At 37.0% G+C, this 21,655-nt stretch overlaps 1 protein-coding gene across 3 annotated transcripts in view; it reads left to right on the forward strand.

The window, feature by feature from the left end:
* Positions 1–21,655, forward strand: part of ARMC9 (armadillo repeat containing 9) — a 64,428-nt gene that overhangs the window by 19,450 nt on the left and 23,323 nt on the right. For 2 of the 3 annotated variants that reach the window (XM_027647328.1, XM_027647329.1), the window contains exons 10-20: positions 3,186–3,221; positions 8,381–8,415; positions 9,571–9,682; positions 10,636–10,728; positions 12,005–12,095; positions 12,952–13,075; positions 15,082–15,221; positions 16,002–16,078; positions 18,068–18,142; positions 19,163–19,253; positions 20,553–20,605. In XM_027647328.1, coding sequence (XP_027503129.1) covers positions 3,186–3,221; positions 8,381–8,415; positions 9,571–9,682; positions 10,636–10,728; positions 12,005–12,095; positions 12,952–13,075; positions 15,082–15,221; positions 16,002–16,078; positions 18,068–18,142; positions 19,163–19,253; positions 20,553–20,605 — 927 coding nt within the window. The remainder of the gene's footprint in view (positions 1–3,185; positions 3,222–8,380; positions 8,416–9,570; positions 9,683–10,635; positions 10,729–12,004; positions 12,096–12,951; positions 13,076–15,081; positions 15,222–16,001; positions 16,079–18,067; positions 18,143–19,162; positions 19,254–20,552; positions 20,606–21,655) is intronic. The other variant, XM_027647330.1, reaches the window with a different exon arrangement.

Below are 21,655 nucleotides of genomic sequence, written 5' to 3' on the forward strand. Positions count from 1 at the left end.
AAGCAAGTCTTACTAACTGCACTGGCTTTAAGACCCGAGGCATTAATAAGCAAAAGAATTTTCCATTGTAATCACACTGTGAACTCTTACTTAGCAAGGGCTTCTGGTATCAGCTTTGTGCTCTCTGATGATCTGGCTTGGATCTCATTCTTTTGCAGTGCAACTCCATGTCTCTTGCCAGCTCTGTGACCTCCTGGGTCAGCTCGTGAGCCTGACCCACAATCCATTAACAGGATGCATCTGCTGCATGCAGTGGGAGAGAGGCCACACAACTGTGTTACAGTTGGGAGATGTTTCCAAGGCCTCTCTAAAGCCCTGTTTTACCATAAGGCTTTTTTCCTAGCTGCAGTTGAATGTTATCACCACCTTCCATCATGTCATTTGGCATATATGGTCCTGAACTGGGAGATAAGAAACCTGAGAGAATTGTCAGAGCAAAAGGTCTGGATTTAAGAATAGGAGACCAGAGCACCAGGCCTGACAAGCTGAGGAAACATTTATTTAACGGTTTAATTGGATTCCCAACTTTCTGATATCCAGTAGGACAGGGAACTGATGAAGGTGGTGGTAGATTTGAATAGTTTCAGCTACAGTATTCTATCACAGGACTATCACAGTTTCTTATATCTTTCATACTCTGGAGATAAGTTTAATTTTTTTTTTTTTTTTTTACCTTTCTGGTTGGTCTGGTGGATAAGAAGCATGGGTTGTGTGGGTTTTTTCTGTTCATTACACATCATGAAGCCAAGAGGATTCTGGCTTTTTACCACAAACCTAGCACATTCACTGCCTATCAAAAGTAGCATGGGTTCAAGTCTTAAACCCACAAAGAACCTTTTTGGATTGAAGTAAGATGTACACCTTCCTAGAATTTCTTGGATTAGCGATAAAGTAATAAGATTTTCTAAACTTTGGATTGAAGGGCAAACTGGAATTGTTTCTTCAGATACACAGTTTCTGTCAATAGTAGAGGTCTATGTTAACCAATGGGGAATCTTTCTGTGACCTGAAAGCTGTGTAGATGTTTGCATATATTGCACCTGTGTCATGGAATAGAATAAATACCCATTATGTTTTTTGCTGCTATTCAGTCTGATTATATTTACCTGTAGCTACAATTAGGTGAATTAATGTCCCTTGCAAGTTTTAGGTCTCTTTTGTTGTTTTTTGTTTTTTTTAAATTCTGTCACTGAACAAAATCACCAGCTTCTCTGTAAAGTGAAACTGTCATTTACAAATTGTAAACCAAGAGGAAATTTTATTTTAATTCTTAGGATAACTGTAATGACTAGCACAGGCTCCTGTTTTTCCTGTGCTCTGTGCTTTTGTCCTCAAACACCCTTTCTACTGCACTGTGCACACGCTGTCAAACCATAATAGTTTGTGGCAGGTATTCAGCTTCTTACTTGTGAAAGTTTTCTGCACCAGGAGACCCCATGAAACCCAGGATCAGGGTAACTGAAGGTTTTTAGTTTGAGTTTTTAATCACTTCGAACCACTTAAAGTGGATTCACCAGGCATGATGTGGATGTACCCTCTTTCATTTAAAAATAATGTCTGCATTGCAGCAAACAGCATCTACTCTAAGGGAGCTTTTCTTAGGATGAAATATATGAGTCTTCTGCATCCCTGTCCATGGGATGATTTTTATATGTTGCCATTTATGTATGGCAATGAAGAAACAAACTTCTCTCTTTATGTAAGCAAGAAGTTCTTTTTTCTGCTGATACAGTATATGATGCCTTTTTCACAAGTTGCTGTGGGGTTTTTTATTTACATGAATTCTTCATCTCGAAAGGTGAGATGTTGCCACCAGTAGGGGTTTCCACAAACTTTTCCTTTTACTGTCCTCAAATCATGGAATAGCTCAGGTTGGAAGGGACTTTGAAAGTTTGTTTGGTCCAACCTTTTGTGGTTTCCTTTATTGTTAAAACTTACCTTTAATGTAGTCTTTGTCTAGATGCCTATGTCCATTTTCACTGGCTCGGGTCATGCATGTGTTGAAATGTCTCTCATCATGATACAGGTTATCTCCTGGTTTCTTTTGCTCACTTTTGGTCTCCATCAATGCTGTCCTTTGTCTTAAATTGAATTTTAAATTGTCTTCACCAGGAACTGTCTGTATGTGTGTATAGCACCATGGAAGTTAAAATACTCATTTGCATCAGGGAATTCTAAGTGTCAGGGTAATAAAAAGAATAATGTCAGATTTTTAAAATTGGTTAAAGAATAGTAAGAACTTTATTTTCTGCTCACGGTGAAGAGTGGCAGGTTTCTTATGTCTTCCTATGTAAGGCTGTATATGTCTGTTAAAGAGCAGCCTCCTAAATACAGTGTTTATGTGCTTATTCATCTGCACAAAAATGTCCTCTAAAGTGTACTGGCAGGTTTGCACAAAAAGATTGGAAGCAAAGGTAATTAGTGTTGGTCTTATTTCATTGTGTTGAACTGTGTACTTTTATTTTGAATTAAGACTGTTCTTTTCAGATACAAAGCTGTTCTAAGTGCTTTAGTCTAACTAAAGAGAACATGACATATTTTGTACTAAACTACTTGAACCATGAATTATCACCATCGTTTATTTTAGTAACTACATCTTAGGCTTCCTTCCACAGATGCTAAAAACTTCCAGTTTTTCTTAGTTTATCCTTGGAGCTTTTTGAGATGAGGAATTGCTAACATTGCTGAAACACCTTAAATTGTCTGTCTTGGCTTTTGTTATGTGCTGATCAGAAAAACCAGTCAAAGCAAGTATGGAGAATACTGGCAGCTGCTTTCTCAGAAGCTGAGATCTGATCGATACCATGTTCATTGGTATCTCTCTCTCAGCTGCCTCAGTGAACAGTACAAGCCATATATTCACATACATGTGTCAGTGCTTCATATGTAGCTGTTCTAACTGATGATTACAGTGGAATAATGTGCAGACTAGGTATGTTTGCCAGTTGTTGAGAGGAGGAACTTGTAAATATATCACAAGAGAGACACAAGTTTCAGTTCTAAGACATACCAGTATGAGGATTAGGAGGTGATTATACTTTTCTTTTCAAAGCTAATAGTCTGTTAATTTATAGCTGATTTTTATTGGGGTTTTTTTAGAACTGTGCATTTCTCTGTGATTTATTTCTGTTAACTTATTTTTTTTAATCTTCTTTATTTTAATGTGTGCCTGTTTGCCCATAAAGGGATATTACTCTATGAGCCCTTGTGATGACGGATATGTAAGTGTCTATATCTTTATATCCTTTCACGTTGCCTGCTCAATCTGTCATGCTCTATATTTCTCTTCGTTTCACAATGTGGAACAATTTTCTCTGCATTTTAACCTGTCATGACACTAACTGTATGGTTTATGAAGAGCCAAAAACTGTGCAAGGCTTGGAATTTCTGCATGGGGAATGGAATAGATGTTCTTCGTAATACACATAATGCAGCATGTCAACAGAAGAGCAGCTTTGCCCACAGATTTTACATGACATTTTACAGCTTCCTATAGCATGCAGAAAACAATTGTTTCTTCCATGTTATCATCTGTACATAGCATACAATGTCCCTGAAGTGTGCCAGCACCAGCTGATCCCACAACACCTTTGACAAACCAAATAAATATTATTGCTCAAGGTAATACAACAAGTTGAGTTGTGCTCTTCAGAGGGGTATTGTGTTCTATGTGTTTGTATTTTTAATTCCAAAAGTCAAACTTTCTTTCCGTAGTAAAGGTTATAAAATTCTTCCATACAATTAAAATGGATCTTTTTTCCTTGAAAACTGAAAATGCAAAATTATATTCTGTGTACTGCCTGTGACTTCTGTAACACAGATGGAAGTTCATATTCTGGCAATACTACAAGTACACCATAAGTATCTAATTTTGCTCATATTCAGTGCATTCTTTGTGAAGAAAGGAAATGAGTTTGCTTCTAAGTAATTCAGTATGTAATCAATTCATAGAAGTGATTGACACCAATTCTGAAAAATGTCAGTCAGCTTAAAATAATGCATATTTATATTTTTATTGCTTTCTTTAGGTAAAACAAGATTTTGGCTTTCAAGAAAGACTACCTATTTTTCCAACATATTTATCACCTAGAATTACAGTAAACCTGTGTGGGCACTCAACTTTCTCCTTAAAACAACATTTTGTTTTGAGAAATAGTCATAGAAGTATTGAATGCAATAGACAATTCCTTATGTGATTCTTTTATCTTGATGTAGAGAATACTACCCCTGTTCACCTGTGGTAAAAGATCACCTGTATCAATCAGCCTGTTCCTATTGATGACATGAATGTTCATAACAAACACTTTTCCCTTAATCTTTAGGATTTTGTTCCCTCACATAAGTCTGGGGTTTGATACTGAGAAAAGTTGATTACAGATGAGCAGTTATGAATGAAATTATCTCTGCTAAAAAAAAAATTTCCCTTATACAGATTATTATAAAGTATTAGTTAAATGTAACTTTATACAATGTAGAATGCAATAACTTACAGTGTAGAGTTGTTTATAAAATTTCTGTAAAGCTGTCTGACTCTAATTCTGAAGTGTTTCTTGAATACATGGATAGCTGTCAGCTCCTCTCACTGTTTATATATAGTGTTTTATACTTTTTTTCTGGCATTTTGTCTACTCATTACATTATCACACGGTATTACAGTGTGACTTTTTTATGTACACTTCAGATGTCTTAGAGAACCTGTTTTATATGGCAAGTGGGAAGTTTTCATAACAGCATATCTCTAGTATAAGTAAGAAAAAAAATGAAAAACATTTGCAGATCTTCTTATGAAATAACTTAGCATAGCCCCAGAAGACCTGCCAGGTTACACAAGCTCAGAGTCTAATCCCTCATAGACTACATGTGGAGCAGTCTTGTTATTAGCATGTAACAAATGAGCTCAACATAAATTTGTGAGTTTTAATGATATGTAGAAATTTGCTCAAATTTTGGTTTTATTCATCACATATTCATCACTTATCTTTGACTATTAATTTGGAATCTGCATTGAATTTACACGGAATTCTTATAGCACATTTTCAGAATGGGAACTGAAGACAGAATCTGGCTTTCAGCTTCACCTTCAACATATTATGAGTATATACATCAAATAGCAAAGAGGAGTTGGTTTGAATACAGGGCTACAGTATTTGATAAAATCAAATTGTGGTCTTGGCTTGCACATGAAATGCATCTGTTTTCTTTTATAAATATTGATTTTTTTTTCTTTCCCTTTGAACTTCTTTGGTTTATTCCATGCTGTTCGTATTCATGCCTCGCTTTGTTCAAAAATGAAGGGCTGCCATCTGTGGCTAATGTGCATCGTGACAGAATTATTTGACTTCATGTGGCACCTGGTTTGGCTTTGGCAAGAACCAACACAAACATAAGTCATACTCCATGATCCTACCAGAATGAGCTATGCCTGGGCTGTTGTTTTCTTGTGTTTCTTTTCCTTTCCTTTAGACACTGAACTTCTGCATGTGTTTCGATTATGACAAATGATTCTGTCTCAAGATAGGTTTTACATGAAAAGTATTTTGTTCAAGATTAAGTCTTTGAGCGCTGGGACACGCTAGAACATGGGAACATGTTTGCTTCATGTTCTTCACACTCTGTCTTTCACTGGCAATTTAAGGAATACTGTTTCTCAAAACGTTAAAGTAATATTTAATCTGTTCCAGGAAAGGTAAGACTGGGGAAAGGGCTTGGAAGAAAATACTGAGGAAATAAATCTTTTAATCTAAGAAAACTGATACTGAAGAGGAGCTACTAAATCTGTTGTCTTTCTGTTTGTGGTGGCTGTGCCATAAGCATTCAATTGTTTAATAGCAAAATAATAATTTTTAGTTCTTCCACCCTGCCATTCATTGGTAGATCTCAAATCCCAGCTTATTCAAGAGACTGATGCCTGCATCTGCTTTCCAGATGAGAAAAATCGAGGCCCAGAGATGTGAAATGATGTGTTTTGATTTGCCTGCAGTTGGTGGGTGAATCAGGGCTAGGAGGGTATCTCCTGAGACCCGAGACAATGCCTTACTCATTGTGCCACACTGGATGGATACAGATTAGCTTACTTATGACTAATGGCAATAATGCAGATATTTAATGCAATAATGTAGATGAAAATTAAGAAAGAAAACATCTGCCTGTAACATGGTTGCATTCTTTCTGCTTATCAGTAGTACTGGCCATAGTCAGATTGTGAAATGATAATAGCCTCCCAAAAACTTTTCACATTTCTGTTTAGCCTTATTGAACCTGATGCAACTTTATCCTTATTGCTTTCCCAGAAACCCCAAAAGCCTGAGAGCTTCCTTCTCCCTGAGCAGGTTCCAGACTGATTAACTGATTCTGATCAGCAAAGTGACAAGTCTCTCCAGCTCGTGGTGCTGCCCTCAGAGCTCCAGTGCAGGGCCTGCCTCACTCTCTGGTGCCTTTCTGGTGTAGGTAGACTGCAGAGGCAAACCGTATTAAATGCTTTGCTGTGCTCCATCTGCCGGCCTAAAAAATGAATTGAGAATTAACAGGATTTTGTCCTGCTTGATCTGGTTGATTTGTAAAAATCTGAATGTTTTTCCAGTTGAAGTTTCTGCAGTTTGAAATTTATAAAAGCTTGCAAAGTCTCGCACTTCCCAAGAAGTTTTATTTCTGTGGAAGGGTGATGCATATATCTTTACCAATTACATATCCTTTAGTTAGATTTTGAGTGGAGCACGTTTTATTAAGTCAGCAAAGAGGTGGATAAAAAGGACTTCTCAGCAGAGAGCCTTTATATACATCTATATACCCCTAGTGTCCTGCTCTTTTCTCACAACTGTTCTCTGTTTGACCTTCTCATCTTCAAGGGCTCTGTCATCTCGTTTGCATTAAAGTACCATAATCACTTTCTTTCCTGTTTTCCTCTAACGGAGGAAGGTGCTGAGGAAAGCAAGGAAAATGATTTGTGATTTCATTGCACATTCAGGTACAAGATGTTAGGTTTTGACTGGGAAAACAGTTTTGTTTAAACAGAATTAACTCTTTATACTTACCAAAAATTCTAAGGAAAATGAATACAAATAAATAAGAAGAAGACAGTCTAGGGGTAGATATGATAATTTGAAAGACCTGTATTGTGTAAGATAAACTATGATGTGAGAACTGCTGTCAAGACAGGTTACTTTTGAGGTGTATGACCTGTTAATTGTCTATTGTGAAAAAGTAATGACAATATAAAATGCTTTCCAATGTGCGTATAAGCTTATTTCACATCTAAGAGAGCAGTTCCTTGTATTAGGAGGGTACCCATGATGTAGTGTGTTCAAGAATATGTCAGCTGGTGTAATTCAATATTCTCTATGGTATTTCATGCTTTTTGTCTCCTAAATCCCACAGTTTTAAATCTGACAATAGACATTGATTATATAGCTCCCATTGAAAGAGCCTCGGTCAGAAGAAAAGACCAGTTTTACAGGCATAAGTGGTAATGAGAGATTTTTAGAAAGTGAGTAGAGAGATCAGCACAAAGAGATGACATTGAATATTCTGCAAATATGCCATGTAGTTGACATCATGAATGCATGATATGAAGCACTTTTATGCCAGAATTGCTGCTTCCTGGCTCACTTACAATTAACTCTAGCAAAAAATATTTACTGAAGCAGACAACTTTTATGTGGAACTTTTATGTTGTGTTGATGTTTCTAAGCTCTGACTTGTTGTATAGTGGTGCCTGTATATGCACTGTGTCCCACTGCACCAGAGGGGATATATGCAGGATTAAACTGAACGTATCTCAGGCAGAACCACAGAGAAATTACATGCTGTTCTATATTGGTTTTATCCATACTAGAATGCATAGTCTTTTCTTTACATATTAATATTTATACATAGGAGTATATTTTAGTAGCAATAGGCACTTGATAACATTAATGTTGAAACAAAGAATTACAAAAAATTTGGACACAGGAATATGTGCTGAGTCTTCAATGAAATATTATTGCAACTTAAACATATGAACATTTATTAAATCAATGAATGTGCTTAGCAAGTTCTTCATCATCCTCAGTAGGCTTCAGACAGTAGTTTCTACTGATTTTTTATTATTATTTTTTTAAAATACTTGAAGTGTAGATAATTTGTGGCATATGAGTGTGAGGATAACATAACCAGATCATAAAAGAAGAGGTTTTTTACCTGTGAAACACTTTAAGTGAAAAGAAAGATAAATACTGAAGTGCTCTTTCTTTAGCTGTGTTTCTGGCTTTACAACACAGGTTTTATAGGAAAAGAACTGCAGAACCTCAGTGAAAGAATTCACTGTGGACCTCATTAGTAACGTTGATGTGAAATTTGGACTAATCTGTTGTAATTTCTTTTTTTTTTTATTTTTCTGATCCAGGCTTCCACAATGTTAAGAGCATCTTTAGCCCCTGTGTAAGTATTTGTTGCTGAGCTTCATTTCTGTCTGTGGAGAAGAGAAGGAGGGGTTTGTAAACTGAAGTGCATTGCCAATTGTCTGCAAATGGAAATCACTCCCCCTCTGTGCTTCCTCTGATCTCACTGAACATTCATGCAAATACTGTGTGATCTGTATTCTTCTATTGAGCAGCTTCAGTTCCATTCTGATTACAGCAGGATGTTGCTAATCCATTAAATCTGCCATTCCACACCTGTGAGGTTGTTTCTGTATTTTTACTGTTTCCGCGTGTTCCAGTCCTGTTGTTGTAATTGGTTTGATTCTCACAAATCCAGGAAAAGAGGAATTTTGAGTGCTTGAAGTTTAATTTTTTGGCGACTGACTTAATTAATTTAAGCTTATAATATCAAATAGGGATAGTATATCCAAAGTGAAGTTTTATTAAATTTTTGAGACACTGTTTTGATCCTTCTGTTGTTTACAAGATAAACAGTTATACAAATGACATAAAATTTGTTTTGAAAAGTGGTTAGATGGAAAGATAGTAAAACATTTTAGTGTATTATATTTAAATACTAAAATTAAAACATTGACTGGAAGCAATTTTATTAAGGGAAACTTCTTTTGCAGTGTTAAAACTCAAAATAGCAAGATACTAGTGATGCATAAAAAGTGTTCCTGTGTTAAATCTCAGGCTGTGAAAATCCATTCAGCCCACACACACACCACCTTTGTCTTGGAGAAGACATTTGTGTGTGAGGGCTTAGAGGTGGAGTTGGAGCTGCAGCTTGTTACTGCATCTGTTTATAATTGTGTGCTAAAAACCAGGAGCTGCTGCCATCATGCCCTTGTGGTCCACACAGGGGAGGGGAAAGAAAGATGTTACTGTACTGTTTTGTGCCTCTAGAAATTGCAGATCATGAGCTGGCTAGTTGTCAGTTTAGTGTCTGCAAGTTACGATGGTAAGTGAGCTGCATGCATGGTTAAAAAAATAAACCCAAGATTAACAAGTCCGTTGTTCTAACAGAGAATAAAAGTAACAGAAGTGTGAAAATGTGGAAGCTCTTTTCCTGAAGCAGACTTCTGTTTTGGCTCTTCTCACCTCAGTAACATCATCTGCACTGAACAAGGAGAGAGAGTTTTGATGAAATGTCTTTCCCATTTGCATTTAGGAAGATGCAGGATGTGCCATTGTTGCCCTCTTTGGACTATGAGAAGCTGAAGAAAGATTTGATTACAGGGAATGATCGTCTCAAGGCCTTCTTACTGCAGGCTCTGCGCTGGGTAAGGAGAGGCCCTCTGGAGATTCCTTCTGAAGGAATCCAGAACTAAGACCCATTTTGCAAGCAAAATGGTTGTTCTGGTGATTAGTTCAGCATTACAGGCAACTTCTCTCTTTATCAGTGAAGTTTGCTAAGGCTCTTGAGATTATGAAGATAACCCAGGGCAGTAGGGCCATTTGTAGAGTAACCCTGTCCTTCTCATCTGAGGAAAGACAGATTCCTCACAGATTCCTGGGATATTCAGTGGAAGTAATTTCTGATATATTTTCAAATAAATTTTTGTTGTCTGAGGTACTTTCTTTTTCGGTATATTGCACTGGTTTACATTTATACAAATATTGCTGTATCCAAGACACATCTGACTCTAATTACCAGTTTTTCTTTATAGTCAAGGTATTTTACAGGAGCCCTCCTTTTGTTTGACTTGGATTGTGTAATGACATTTCAGAAAAAATACAAGTGACAACAGGAAGTTACATTTTCCTGCTGAAAAGGAAGCTGATGGGTTCAAAGTGACAGACATGAAAGATGATAATAGTGGAATTCTGACCAAGGTTCAATGTCCGTTTTCACATAAAAACCCATCCATTGGGTCTGACCAGTGGTGGTTCTATCCCAGTGCTCTCTCTCAGATGTTTTAGAAAAACACCTCATCTGTAGCTATTAAGAGGGGCTTTTTTAACTTCATGGGAAGTAATGCTGTATCCTTCCTGTAGGGACAGTAATGACAGCTGCTGCCAAGTAACAGTTTTGTAATGGATCGCTAAGCTGAGGTCAGGTCAGTTCATTTCATCTCTTTCCCTTAGATCACTGAGGCTGAATTCCTCCCCCCTATGAGAAGAGGTTTCTCAGCTATGGAGTATCAGCACCTTAAAAATCTTCAGAGGTCATCAATCTACACTACTTTTTTTTTTTTCTTTTTTGACTGGTTTATTTTATTGTTATTTATTTTAGCGCTTGACAACATCATATCCTGGAGAACAGAGAGACACTGTCCTGCAAGCCTACATCAGTAATGATCTCCTGGATTGTCACAGCAACTGTCAGGTCAGCTGGAACTGAGAGTTGTCAGTTGTCCAACTTCTGTGTGATGCTACTCATTTCTGTCTATAAAGTGCTGATCATAAAATTTTATTGCTCTTTGAAAGAGGAGGAAAAAAAAAAGGTAGTAGGGTCAAACTTAGGTGATATATTTAACTTCTACATCCTAATCTTTAAATGTGAATGGCAAAACTTTGCATTACAAGAGCTCTCAGTGTAGACACAGTTCTTGTAGACAAATGGAAATTTATCACCTCTCCTGGTGCTTAACTTCTATGAGTTGAGCAGAAGCCAGAGCCCTTATTTATGAGTTACTTCTTGCTTATCAGATCCTGTTTGAGTGATTAGGTATTGTTAAATAACACACTCAATTCATTTCACTGATTTACAATAAGAACTCAATTAGTACTTCAGTCCCAATACTGCTGTGGAATATGTCATTACGCACCTGCAATAACAGGTTCAGCAGTACTTCTGTGAATTTGAAATGGTTTGGTACCCTTCTATAGAAAGGGGAATTGCTGTTTTGTTGATTTTTGAAAGGTTGTTTCAGTCCCTGATAATCCAGTACTGTTGCTAAGAAAAGTGCAACTTGTTTTCATTTGTAGTAGTGAATCTAGTGCATATTTGAGTTCCCCAGGTGTTTGAGGCAGCGGGTCTACTTGTTATGTTGTGGCTCCATTGTCATTGCAACAGTAACTTGTACCTCTAAAAAAGTTAAAGGATTATTAAATCAATTATCTGTTTTTCTCCCTATAAATTTCTGTAAGAGGAAGTTATATCTATAAGTAATGCCTGAAATAAAACAGATTAGAAATAAGTTGCAATGTGGTGTTGTTTTTAAGTTACTGAGCTGCCTCCCACACTCTTAGTTGTCAAACAAAAGTGTTCTTATTCAGGTAACTTTACTGCATTTAAGTTCATCAACAAAATTAAGTTGTTTGCTTTGTGGGCTTTTTTTTTCACTGACTGAATATTAATTTTAGATACCAGCTTTAACTGAACTGTGTTGGCTCACTGTAATTCCCACTCTACACCAGTGTTTTAACAGATTGAGCTGAGAAGCTGTAATTTGCTTATTTGTTTGTTTTCCATTTCTCCCTCACCCCCCTGCCAATAAAAAAGAAATCTAAATGATATTGACATTACTTAAGATATCAATATGCATTCAAAGTTTATTTGCGGTGTAAATTTAATGAAGCTTTCAAAGCAATACAGAAAACTAACTTTGCTTCTTTCCTTCTTTAGTGAGATGTAATTAATGTTTGCTTTTTTTTTTCAGAGAAGTGTCCTCAAATTATTAAATTCCAAGAGTGAGGTAGTCAGACAGTATATGGCAAGGCTCATCAACGCTTTTGCTTCACTGGCAGAAGGTAAAAGATTCACTGCAAAAAATAAGGTACCATTTTCATCTAATGCTGGCTTATAGGTACTTCACAAGTGCATGTCACTGTATGTGAAAATTTAGAGCCTTATTTGCACCCTTTTTCTAGGGATTCACTGTCTTTTGTTACATGCATTCAGTATGTAAAAAATTTTCATTTTGACACAGTGTATTCAGCATTTCTGACTTGTTTTGATGATTTGTGGTCTATGTGGGAACTTTAATATAGTCTTCAGTCTCTTCGTGAGGGTTAAAAAGAAAAATCCTCATTAATTAGCGGTCCTGTGAGCAGACCTGGTACCAGGCTGTGCAATAGTGGCTACTGTGTCTGCTCCTACATTTTTGTGGTCCTCACCTGAATAAATCTTTGTGCATCACTGCTAACTAGATACATATCTATATCCAGCTTTGTATCTCCACCTGTCCCAAATTAGCCTTTGGTTTGCTGCTACTTTTGGAGCTAACTATTGCTAGGAACTGAAATCCCACTTAAAGTCAGTAACAGCAGGGCACTTGACTTTCCCAAGCTCTTTGGACACCTCTGTTCTTTTCCTTGAGTGTACAAAACCGTGATAGATCAGAAAGCATGTCCTGAAAGAGGAACAGTGGATTCTGTGTGGTACTGATTTGGCAAGTGTGGGCCTCTAATGCCCCAAGTGTCTGGATTGAAGGCAACTGGTCTGCTACACAACTTCATTTGTGCAGGTGTATTTGGGTTTTGGCACAAGATTGTGGCTTGTCAAGAAGAAACCAGAGGTCAATCCTGCTTACATTTCCAAGGAGAGGGAGCTTTTCTGTCACAGCTGATATCTCAGCATCTGTTCTTTCATCACTTTTTGCACCAGGTCGTGTCTACCTTTCTCAGAACCCAACATTGCTGCGAATGCTGGAGGAGAGACTGAAAGCTGAAGACAAGGATTCCCTTACATGGGAGAATGTTCTGGGGGCTCTGCAGAAATTCAGCCTCAGGTGATGAAAGCACAGCATGTGGTGGTGACAGCAGGAGAGGAAATGCAGGCTAGTTAGGCTCTGTTCAAGGAGGAAAGAAGAGCACTTGATTTTCCCATAACAATCATCAGAACCCCTGATGGCTGATGAAAGCAATGGCATTTATTATGGAGGAGAACTCAGTTTGGCTGAGTGAATTAACCTGACTTCCTACCAGCTGTCCAGACTCAAGTAAATACACATCTCCTGCCACAGCCTTGTGTGCTTTATATGTGTTCCTTAACTGAACAAAGTGAAAATCTTAGTGTAGAAGCCTCTGACGATCCTACACAGAAAAAAAGAGTTGTGTTACATTCCAGACATAAGGTTTGCATTATCCTTTCTGCAAACATTTTTCAGGGATTTCATCTTCATCCTGTTGATCCTCTTTCCTGGAGCTGTCTACGCAAGGCTTGTCTTGTTTCTTACTTTTGCATTAGCAGCCTGACTCAAATGCCCACCACAAAAGAAATATGCAAAAGCAGTAAAGGGTATGATGGTGCTCTGTTTATCAAATAAATATGATCTTAGGAACTCTGTTTTCATAGTACTCAGGAACAATATTCAGCCCTAAATAGTTAACTAAGTGTAAGTTAACTAAATGTAAGTAAGTTAACTAAATGTAAGTTAACTAAATGTAAGTAAGTTAACTAAATGTAAGTAAGTTAACTAAATGTAAGTTAACTAAATGTAAGTTAACTAAATGTAATTGTTTAGCTCTTGATACTTGCATTCAATTTTTTTCTAAATTCAAACTGCAAGTGTTCATTTGTTTTTGTTTGAGTTTGTTTGTTTGGGTTTGTTGGTGAATGAGGGCTGCCTTTGGATTTGCTTAATTTAGAACTTGTCTGGATGAAGCACATATAAATGTGCTTTGTGTAAAATTCTGCACTGCTTTCTGACGAGATACCTTGTAGGTATCTGTGATGAAAGGGAATAAATCTTCATACCCTACTGCTTGAAATCCTAAACCAATCTCAGAGAAAATGATATTTCTATTAAAGCAGTTGTTGGTAGTACAAGTTAGTTTGGATTTTGGGGTCTAGGCACTAAGCTGCTGAAAATTTGAAAGTTTTTTATTTTCTAAAGAGTAACAGTTAATCTTATAGGAGCTTAATTCTAAATTCTTGATGTGAAGGAAACTCTTTTAACGTGTGGTCAGGTGCTCCCTTGTTTTGCTTAGTCCATGCCATAGACCTGCTGCAATATCCAGCACTGAGAAAGTATGTGAGCTTTCAGGACTAAAACTAGGAAAATACCTGCTTTGATCTTTGCAATTTAAACTTATTGCCTCTTGGAAATAATGTTATTAAAATTTGTGTTCTTCAGTAAGACCTTTCTACCAGTATATACTTCTTTTTTGTATTGTAAAGCATGGAATTTCAGTTGTAGAGCACAGTTGGCCACCTGGCACTTTATTCAGTGTACTCTTCAAGGGCAAATGCAGGTTGAGTTAAGAGAACATGTGATTTAAGAATCTCTAGAGAAAAGAGCAAATAAATTCAAGCAAAAAACCTCATTTGTCAAATCAACAGTACAAAAGTGCTACAGTGCTGTGGCTACCTGTGTCAGGAGAAGTAATTAATTTGTTTTATGGAGCTGTTGTGTGTAGCTGGTTTTTAAAACCAATTTTAAAAGACAATTGAAAATGCCATTTTAGGTGGAGTAAGAAGCCTTAGAAAACAATGAAGAAACTTACCTCAGCAGTTCACAGGTTTAAAAAGAACAAAACAAAGACAAAACCACCCCAACCTATCCAACAATGTTTTACTCCTCTAACCTATGGGAATCTGAATCTTCACTTTCTTCAGGCTTTTTTAGTTTCTTAGTTTAATGATTCTGCCAAAATGGGTATATTGGGGATTTTTTTTTTGGCAGGCTAGTGTGTTTTTAATGTGTTTATACTAGCTATAAATGTATTTGAAAACTATTTATGCAGTGATCTGATTTTTGTGATTTGTGATCTGATTTTTGTTTTTTAATCCTAGGCGTGCACTACAGTCTACAATGATCAAAGATGGGCTCATTTTCCAGCTGGTTGATGTTCTAACAGATACAGATTGCCTGTCTGATTACACCCTGGAATATTCTGTTTCCTTGCTCATGAATCTTTGTCTACGGAGTGCAGGTGTCTTACACTTTGAATTACAACTTTATTCCAAGAAATGGATAGGGAAGATTGTGAATCTTTTTTTTTCCTGATATACCAGGATTCTTTCAAGTGACTATAATCAGTAGCAGCGATTTACATGACCAGAGATATTTGAGTGTTATAACTAATGCTTTTGAGCGGATCTCTTTTCCCAAGAATCCCAATTATGGAGGTTAGCTTCACCAAACTCTAAAGAATTAAGCAAGGAAATAAGCAGTGGAACCCTATAAGATTTGATTATTTTTTCATATCAATGAAGGCTGCTATTCCTACATTCCAGACCCACTTTTCAAAGGACACTTTGTGTCCACTTACACAGTCTGTGTAAGAGATTTCTTAGTAAGCAAGAAAGAACTGGGTTGAGGAGTAATGGAGAGGAGTTTAACCTTCACCTTGTGCAGTGAAATACCTGCCTGCTTCACTCACTTCTGCAATACAGAGATTCTCCCCAAGAAAATAAGGTTGTATCTACGCCCAAGAGACTTAAAAGGAGCTTAAAGTAAATTTCCTTTTAAAAAGGAGAGTAAGGTAAGGGGTGGAAAATCGATCTGCTTGTTGTAAACAAGAAAATGCCTTTGTTAAGCTTTTTAAACTTTTTAAAACCCCTTTGCATCCTGTCCAAGATTACAACTGCATAAATCCAGAGTAACTTCACTGATTTCAGCTCAATTATTCGGCATTTGTCAGGAACAAGCAACAGTATTGCTCAGATCTGTTGTATTTTTCCAAGCATATTTATGTGTTCTGCCTTTTCAGGGAAGAAAATGTGTGCAAGGATTGCAAACCACATGCTCAAAGTTCTCTCTGATCTTCTTGGCCATGAGAATCATGAGGTATCTGTACAGCAAACTTTGGGTTAATGAAAATGTGGAAGGAAAAATTAAATATTAAAAAAGAAAAAAAAACAAGAAAGGAAAAAAATGGAGAAAGAATTGCTTTTGTTTCCCTTGTTAGACCCTCATGTAATTAAGTTGCATGAAATTTTCCTAAAATTCACAATTCCTTAAATTTTATTTTATTGAGCACTGGTCTTTATAGCCATAAGTATGTCTTCCTTTAACAAATGTGGGCAGCTAAGAATGGAAGTCTTTTAAATGCATAGTTACCATGCAGTCCATGTGCCTTCTTGATTGTAGCTTCTGATCCTGTTTAAATTTCATCTTGCACCAAATCATCTCAAGCTTAACTAGTTCATGAGATGAGCAATGTGTGGTGCAATTCCATTATGAAAAACATTAGGTGCAGAGAAGCACATTTGCTAGTAGTTTTAAGGAATGCTAAAAGAAAACACTACACTCCTGACATTCAAGCCCTAATATCTTTTTATCTACGACTTTCTGTCTCTGGACACGCTTTCATCTAAGATGCTAAATTGAACTACTTTAGAGGAAAACGCTAAAAATTATTGGTTATTTCTGCCTAATACTTTTCAGCACATCACTCTGATGCCTGATGTGTGATATAGAAAACATTGCTTCAGCTGTCTCTGCAGAGGGGCACTTCTTTAACCATGGAGTAAAATTCAAGGCAGGAGGAAATGCAGGCAAATACTGTACAGACTGAATTCAGGGAGGCAGAATTTTTACCAGGATATTCTAGAGTGATTCCGTGATGATTGTGCAAGGTGTCTGGGGACTTGTGCTAAAAGTGAAATATGAACTCTAGTGTCTTATGTTTACATGCAATGACTGAGTCATCAGGGGTTTTTTTGTTTATAACTTGAACTGAAAAAAGAGAATAAATTTCAATGAAATGCTTAGTCTGTGTTTTGTAAATTCATTAGAAGATGTAGATCAGTTCTTTACTTTTTATTAAGATGAAACTTGACATACCTTTATTGGACTCTTTCACTAGCTTGGTTTTTGTGAATGATGAAAGTTTAATACAATACATATTAATACAAAATAACATCTCAGTCCCTAGATTGGAATACTTAGAAAATGCTACCATATTGTTGAAGTCTGTGCCTTAAAATGACTTTGAACTTTCTCTCGGGGGTGCATTTTTACAACCCAGTTTGCTCCAGAAAAGCTGACAGAAGTTTTATTATCAAAGGTAGAAGACAGTGCTCTTGGGTGTCTGGAGAGCTTCCTGAGGAGCTGTGGAATCCTTGTGTAAATCCCAGTCCCTTATCTTCCCTTGTCTCCCCTTGCTTCCAGTCTAGCTCATTGTTCATTTTTCCAAAGGTATAGACAGGATGACTGAAAATCTTAGTGCTGCAAAAGTAACTGGCCAATTGAAAGGGTCACATAAGTGCTGATAAAATGTGTTTGACAGATCTGGTGGCTTTCACTAACCATATTTCAGAGCTTTCATGCTGGCTGGCTTTTTGCCTCTCCTGAGGGACAGTAACAGGCAGTGAAGTGTTTGAAGCTGCTACAGCTTTTATCATCCTGCCTAAGGCTACAATGTTTGAAGCTTGTCTTGAGTTCATGCTGACAGGGTCTTGTCCCTGTTCTTTGTCCTATTTTTTGTAGTGCCACTAGTGTTTATCAGAAACTAACCTTTTTCTGCTTTTCTCTCCTTTTTTCTCTCTTTTTTTTTTTTTTTCCCATGGCTAAGTCAATTTGCAAGAATACATTTTTGGAAGGCAGAAGGTTTGAAATTGGCACATAGCAATACTGATTTATATCTGTATCACAGTATATTTGCATCCTGAAAGTTCATTGCTTCCCAAGTGGGAATTTTTGCAAGTCCTGTCTAGCCTGGTCTAACTCTCTGAAGTGTAGTTGTTCTGCACTTTCACTCTTACATTTTGTTTATAGTTAACTGGGATGAGCGTAAGCGTTTTTCTTAGTGATACGATTATTTCTTCCTCTCAGATCCAACCATATGTGAATGGAGCACTCTACAGCATTCTTGCCATCCCTTCTGTCCGAGAAAAAGCCAGAGCAATGGTAAGAAGTGCTGCACGGAGATCAGTGCCTGTGCCAGAGATGGCCCACACAGGCACCTGCTGAGCAGGACATTCTGAGAAGGGAACACACAAGATGCTCAGGATAGTGTGAATGTATGTCTCAAATGCTTTTGCCATATTTGCTGATTTTTTTTCCCAGAAGTGGACCCCCAGCAGTGTGAGGGATTCTGTCTAAATTAAAAAGTAGAATATTTTAGAACAGTATGTCCTTCCAGCGTTTTGTACATTCCAAGTGGCCCAGGAGATGCTTTCATCTGCCCTGCTACTTCTTCCGTTTATGTAACTCATTCTGCACCAGTGGGTAGCCACTAAAAGGATGAATTCCTCGTACTGCTTTTACTTCTTCCTGGTATAGGTGTAGTTAGTTGTGGAAGGCAGCAGGAGGAAGGTTTTAGAACTGGGAACTGATCTCCTGTGGAAGTTAGTCTAGTGCTAATGACTGTGTTTTAGCTTCTGGATTTGAGGAAGCTGCTCCTGGGATAGCAGCATGTCTTTGTATCTGAAGAACTAACCCAGAGAGTTATGCAGACATAATTGTTGTCAGGTGTTTTACCTCACAGAGCGCAGAGGATTGGAAGTCATCTTAAATGATTAAAGACACAACATCAACCCTATAAGGAGCCATAAAGAGAGAGTGGGTTTAATGTCAAAGTGGGTTCTGCTTTTTTTTTTTCCCTCTGAACCTTGCACTGTTGTCTCTGTGGATGCAAATTTGCCCTGTTCTGACGACTACTGTGTACTGAGTTCAGAAGGCAGAAGCAGCAGATCTATTGGGAAAATTTGCTGTTCATCATGGATGTGTCTGTATTTAAACCTAGAAGCAATCTAGACAGCTTATTCCTTTTGTGTAGGGCACACTAGGAGCTGGACACAGTGGTTTGCTTCACACTGCCCCTGTTTTTCCTGACAATAAAAAAAAAAAGAGAGGTTTTAGCTAACAAAACTCTTTCAGTGTGATCACATGAAATACTGATCTAGCAATGTTTTCTGCTACATCCAGGGAATGGAAGAAATTCTGCGCTGTTTTATCAAGGAAGGAAATGCAGAGATGATCCGACAGATTGAATTTATTATCAAGCAGCTCAATTCAGGTCAGAAGAACAGATGCAGCTATCAGAGCTTTAAATCTTTCACAAAAACCATAAAAAAGCTCATGTTTTCACTTGGCGTTGGAACGCTCAAAGAATAACAATACTGTGATGGTCTGAGAGAGGGTGAATAGTGAATGTCAGGATTTGAAAGTCAGATGTATTTTAAAATTTCCTTTTATGTTACAATTATAAAGAAGATATAAAAGGCTGAGTAGGTCTCAATTCCAGAGTTTGGGGACTGTAAATAGAATGACCTTGACTGTTTACTCTCATGCCAGTGGCCTCACAGTAATGAGAGACTGCTGTCAACTGCAAAAATGTGATACAAATTTGTAAAACAGGATTTAAGGACTAGATCTGTCTGTGCTCATCTCTTGCTCTATTGAGGTGTAGCTTTATCTGAAATGGCTATCAGAGACCATCCTTTTTGGAGAGTATGTTGATGTAGCTGCTGTGTTAATACAGACAGGGATGAGGACGTAGAATATTTATTCTGTTTTCCGATCCTTATGACTGAAAGGAAGGCTGAAAAAAGAGAGAGCAAATAATGAAAAAGAGATTAATTCTGATTAAATCTTTCTGTACAGTAAACATAGAACAAGTTTGACTGCTTTCTTTTGCTTTCAGAAAGAGAAGACATTAAAGTTCTAGCTTGTAAAAGACATTACAGTTGTAGCTTGTGACAGAACAAATAAAGTATTTAAGCACTGTATTGCCACTATGCAAAAACTGTTCATCAGGGTTATGGAACTGCTCCTCTTCTACCTGGGAATGGTATTTTTAAGAGGCTTTGTCTGATTGGTGAGTCCAACTAAGTGCAGTTTTCCAGCATAAGCCTGGCTGCTTTTTCCAAGGAAATAATTTTGTCCAAAAGTTAGAAGTATTCTACATGAGTACTAACTTTTTATGTACAGAAGCAGTATAATATTGAAGTGTTTGTAGGGAGAAGTAGAGTCTTTTATTAAAAATTAGTTGAAAAATAGACAAACTAGCAAGTGCACATTCTTCCATTCAAGTCTTGTCAGTAAATACAGTGAGACATCACAGTGGGTTTTATGAGAAAATAAAAATTCCAGAGTGTTTATATTTCTACCATTTTTCCAAATATGAATTGATTTTGGTGGTTTCTAGAATGCTTTATAGGAGCAAATGATTCCAATAGTTGTCTGGAAAAGGATGGGGCATCTGTATGAGAAGCAAGCTAACTCTTGCTCTTGTCAAAGTGGGGTAATAATGAAATTCTGTTAAGTTGTGCATGTACAACTGAACTTACATAATTTTGTGGTTTTTTCTTTTTAGAAGAGCCATTAAATGATGGTATTGTGTCTGATGATGAAGAGGAGGACGAGGAAGTAAGTATAAAAGCCTTCTGACACCTTTTAGAAAAATCCTTAACCTTCTAACCAGAAAATATTTATGCCAATAAACCAGACTTTGTTTTTTGGTGGATTTCGGTTTTGTTTTTTCCTTTTGTTTAGTTATTCTTGCTTTAGTAAGAAAATTGATCTGTTTCCACTACCTTTTCTTCATTTGAAGTCCTACTGTTTTCTTTTGGCAACTCACCACCTCTGTGATAACTAAAAGATTATAGCTTGACACAAGTGAAGAGATGAGGAGTTACTGTAGCAGTAGAAATCTTGCTTTCAATCAGACCCATTTCAGCAGTTAAAAATAAAGGAAGCAAATGAACCTGCATATTACCAAAATAGTTTATAAACAGGTTGTCACTTTTACTTAAAGTATCACTATCTATTCTGGGTGTGACTTCTTTTGCTGTTTAGAAACTTTGAAGTATATTTAATAAATTGCTTGAATGTAATGAAGAAAAACAGTAATTATACCTAAGGAATGAGTCCCGTGAGAAAATAAAATTTCAAAAAATGAAGTAAGCATGAGAAACTATATCATAGTAAATATAACATGGTTAGCTGTGTATTTCTACCTCTACTAATAAATGAATTTTATACCAAAATTTCAGCATTTTTAAAGAAACTGTCTTCATAGATTAATGGGAGTAGACAACACAGCATATTTGATCACCTAAATTAACAAGCAGAGCAAGGTGTGAATCAAAGTTTTTTGTCTCAACCAACGAAGAATAAGGCACATAAAATTTACTAAGTCAGTTGTGTTCAGTAGCTCCTTGCACATTAATGGAAATTATAGTGACTGGTGACAACCATGCTACAGTCTAAAGCTTGCCCTGTTACTGCAGGGTGCACGTTGAGCATTTTATGTTTTGAAAGCAGATAAAAATGTAAATATCCCGATTGTAACAGGTGTAGTGTGCTCTCAGCTGCTTTGGGGTGAAGCACCTTGCAGGATCCAGCCTTTGCCTGGCAGTGTCCAGGGAAGCCTTGCACTGCTTGCATTACTTATCTACTTTCTGTGTTGTGGCACAA

This window comes from Corapipo altera, unplaced genomic scaffold (genome assembly GCF_003945725.1).
Source record: "Corapipo altera isolate COAL_440 unplaced genomic scaffold, ASM394572v1 113, whole genome shotgun sequence".
In the NCBI taxonomy this organism is placed as follows: domain Eukaryota; kingdom Metazoa; phylum Chordata; class Aves; order Passeriformes; family Pipridae; genus Corapipo; species Corapipo altera.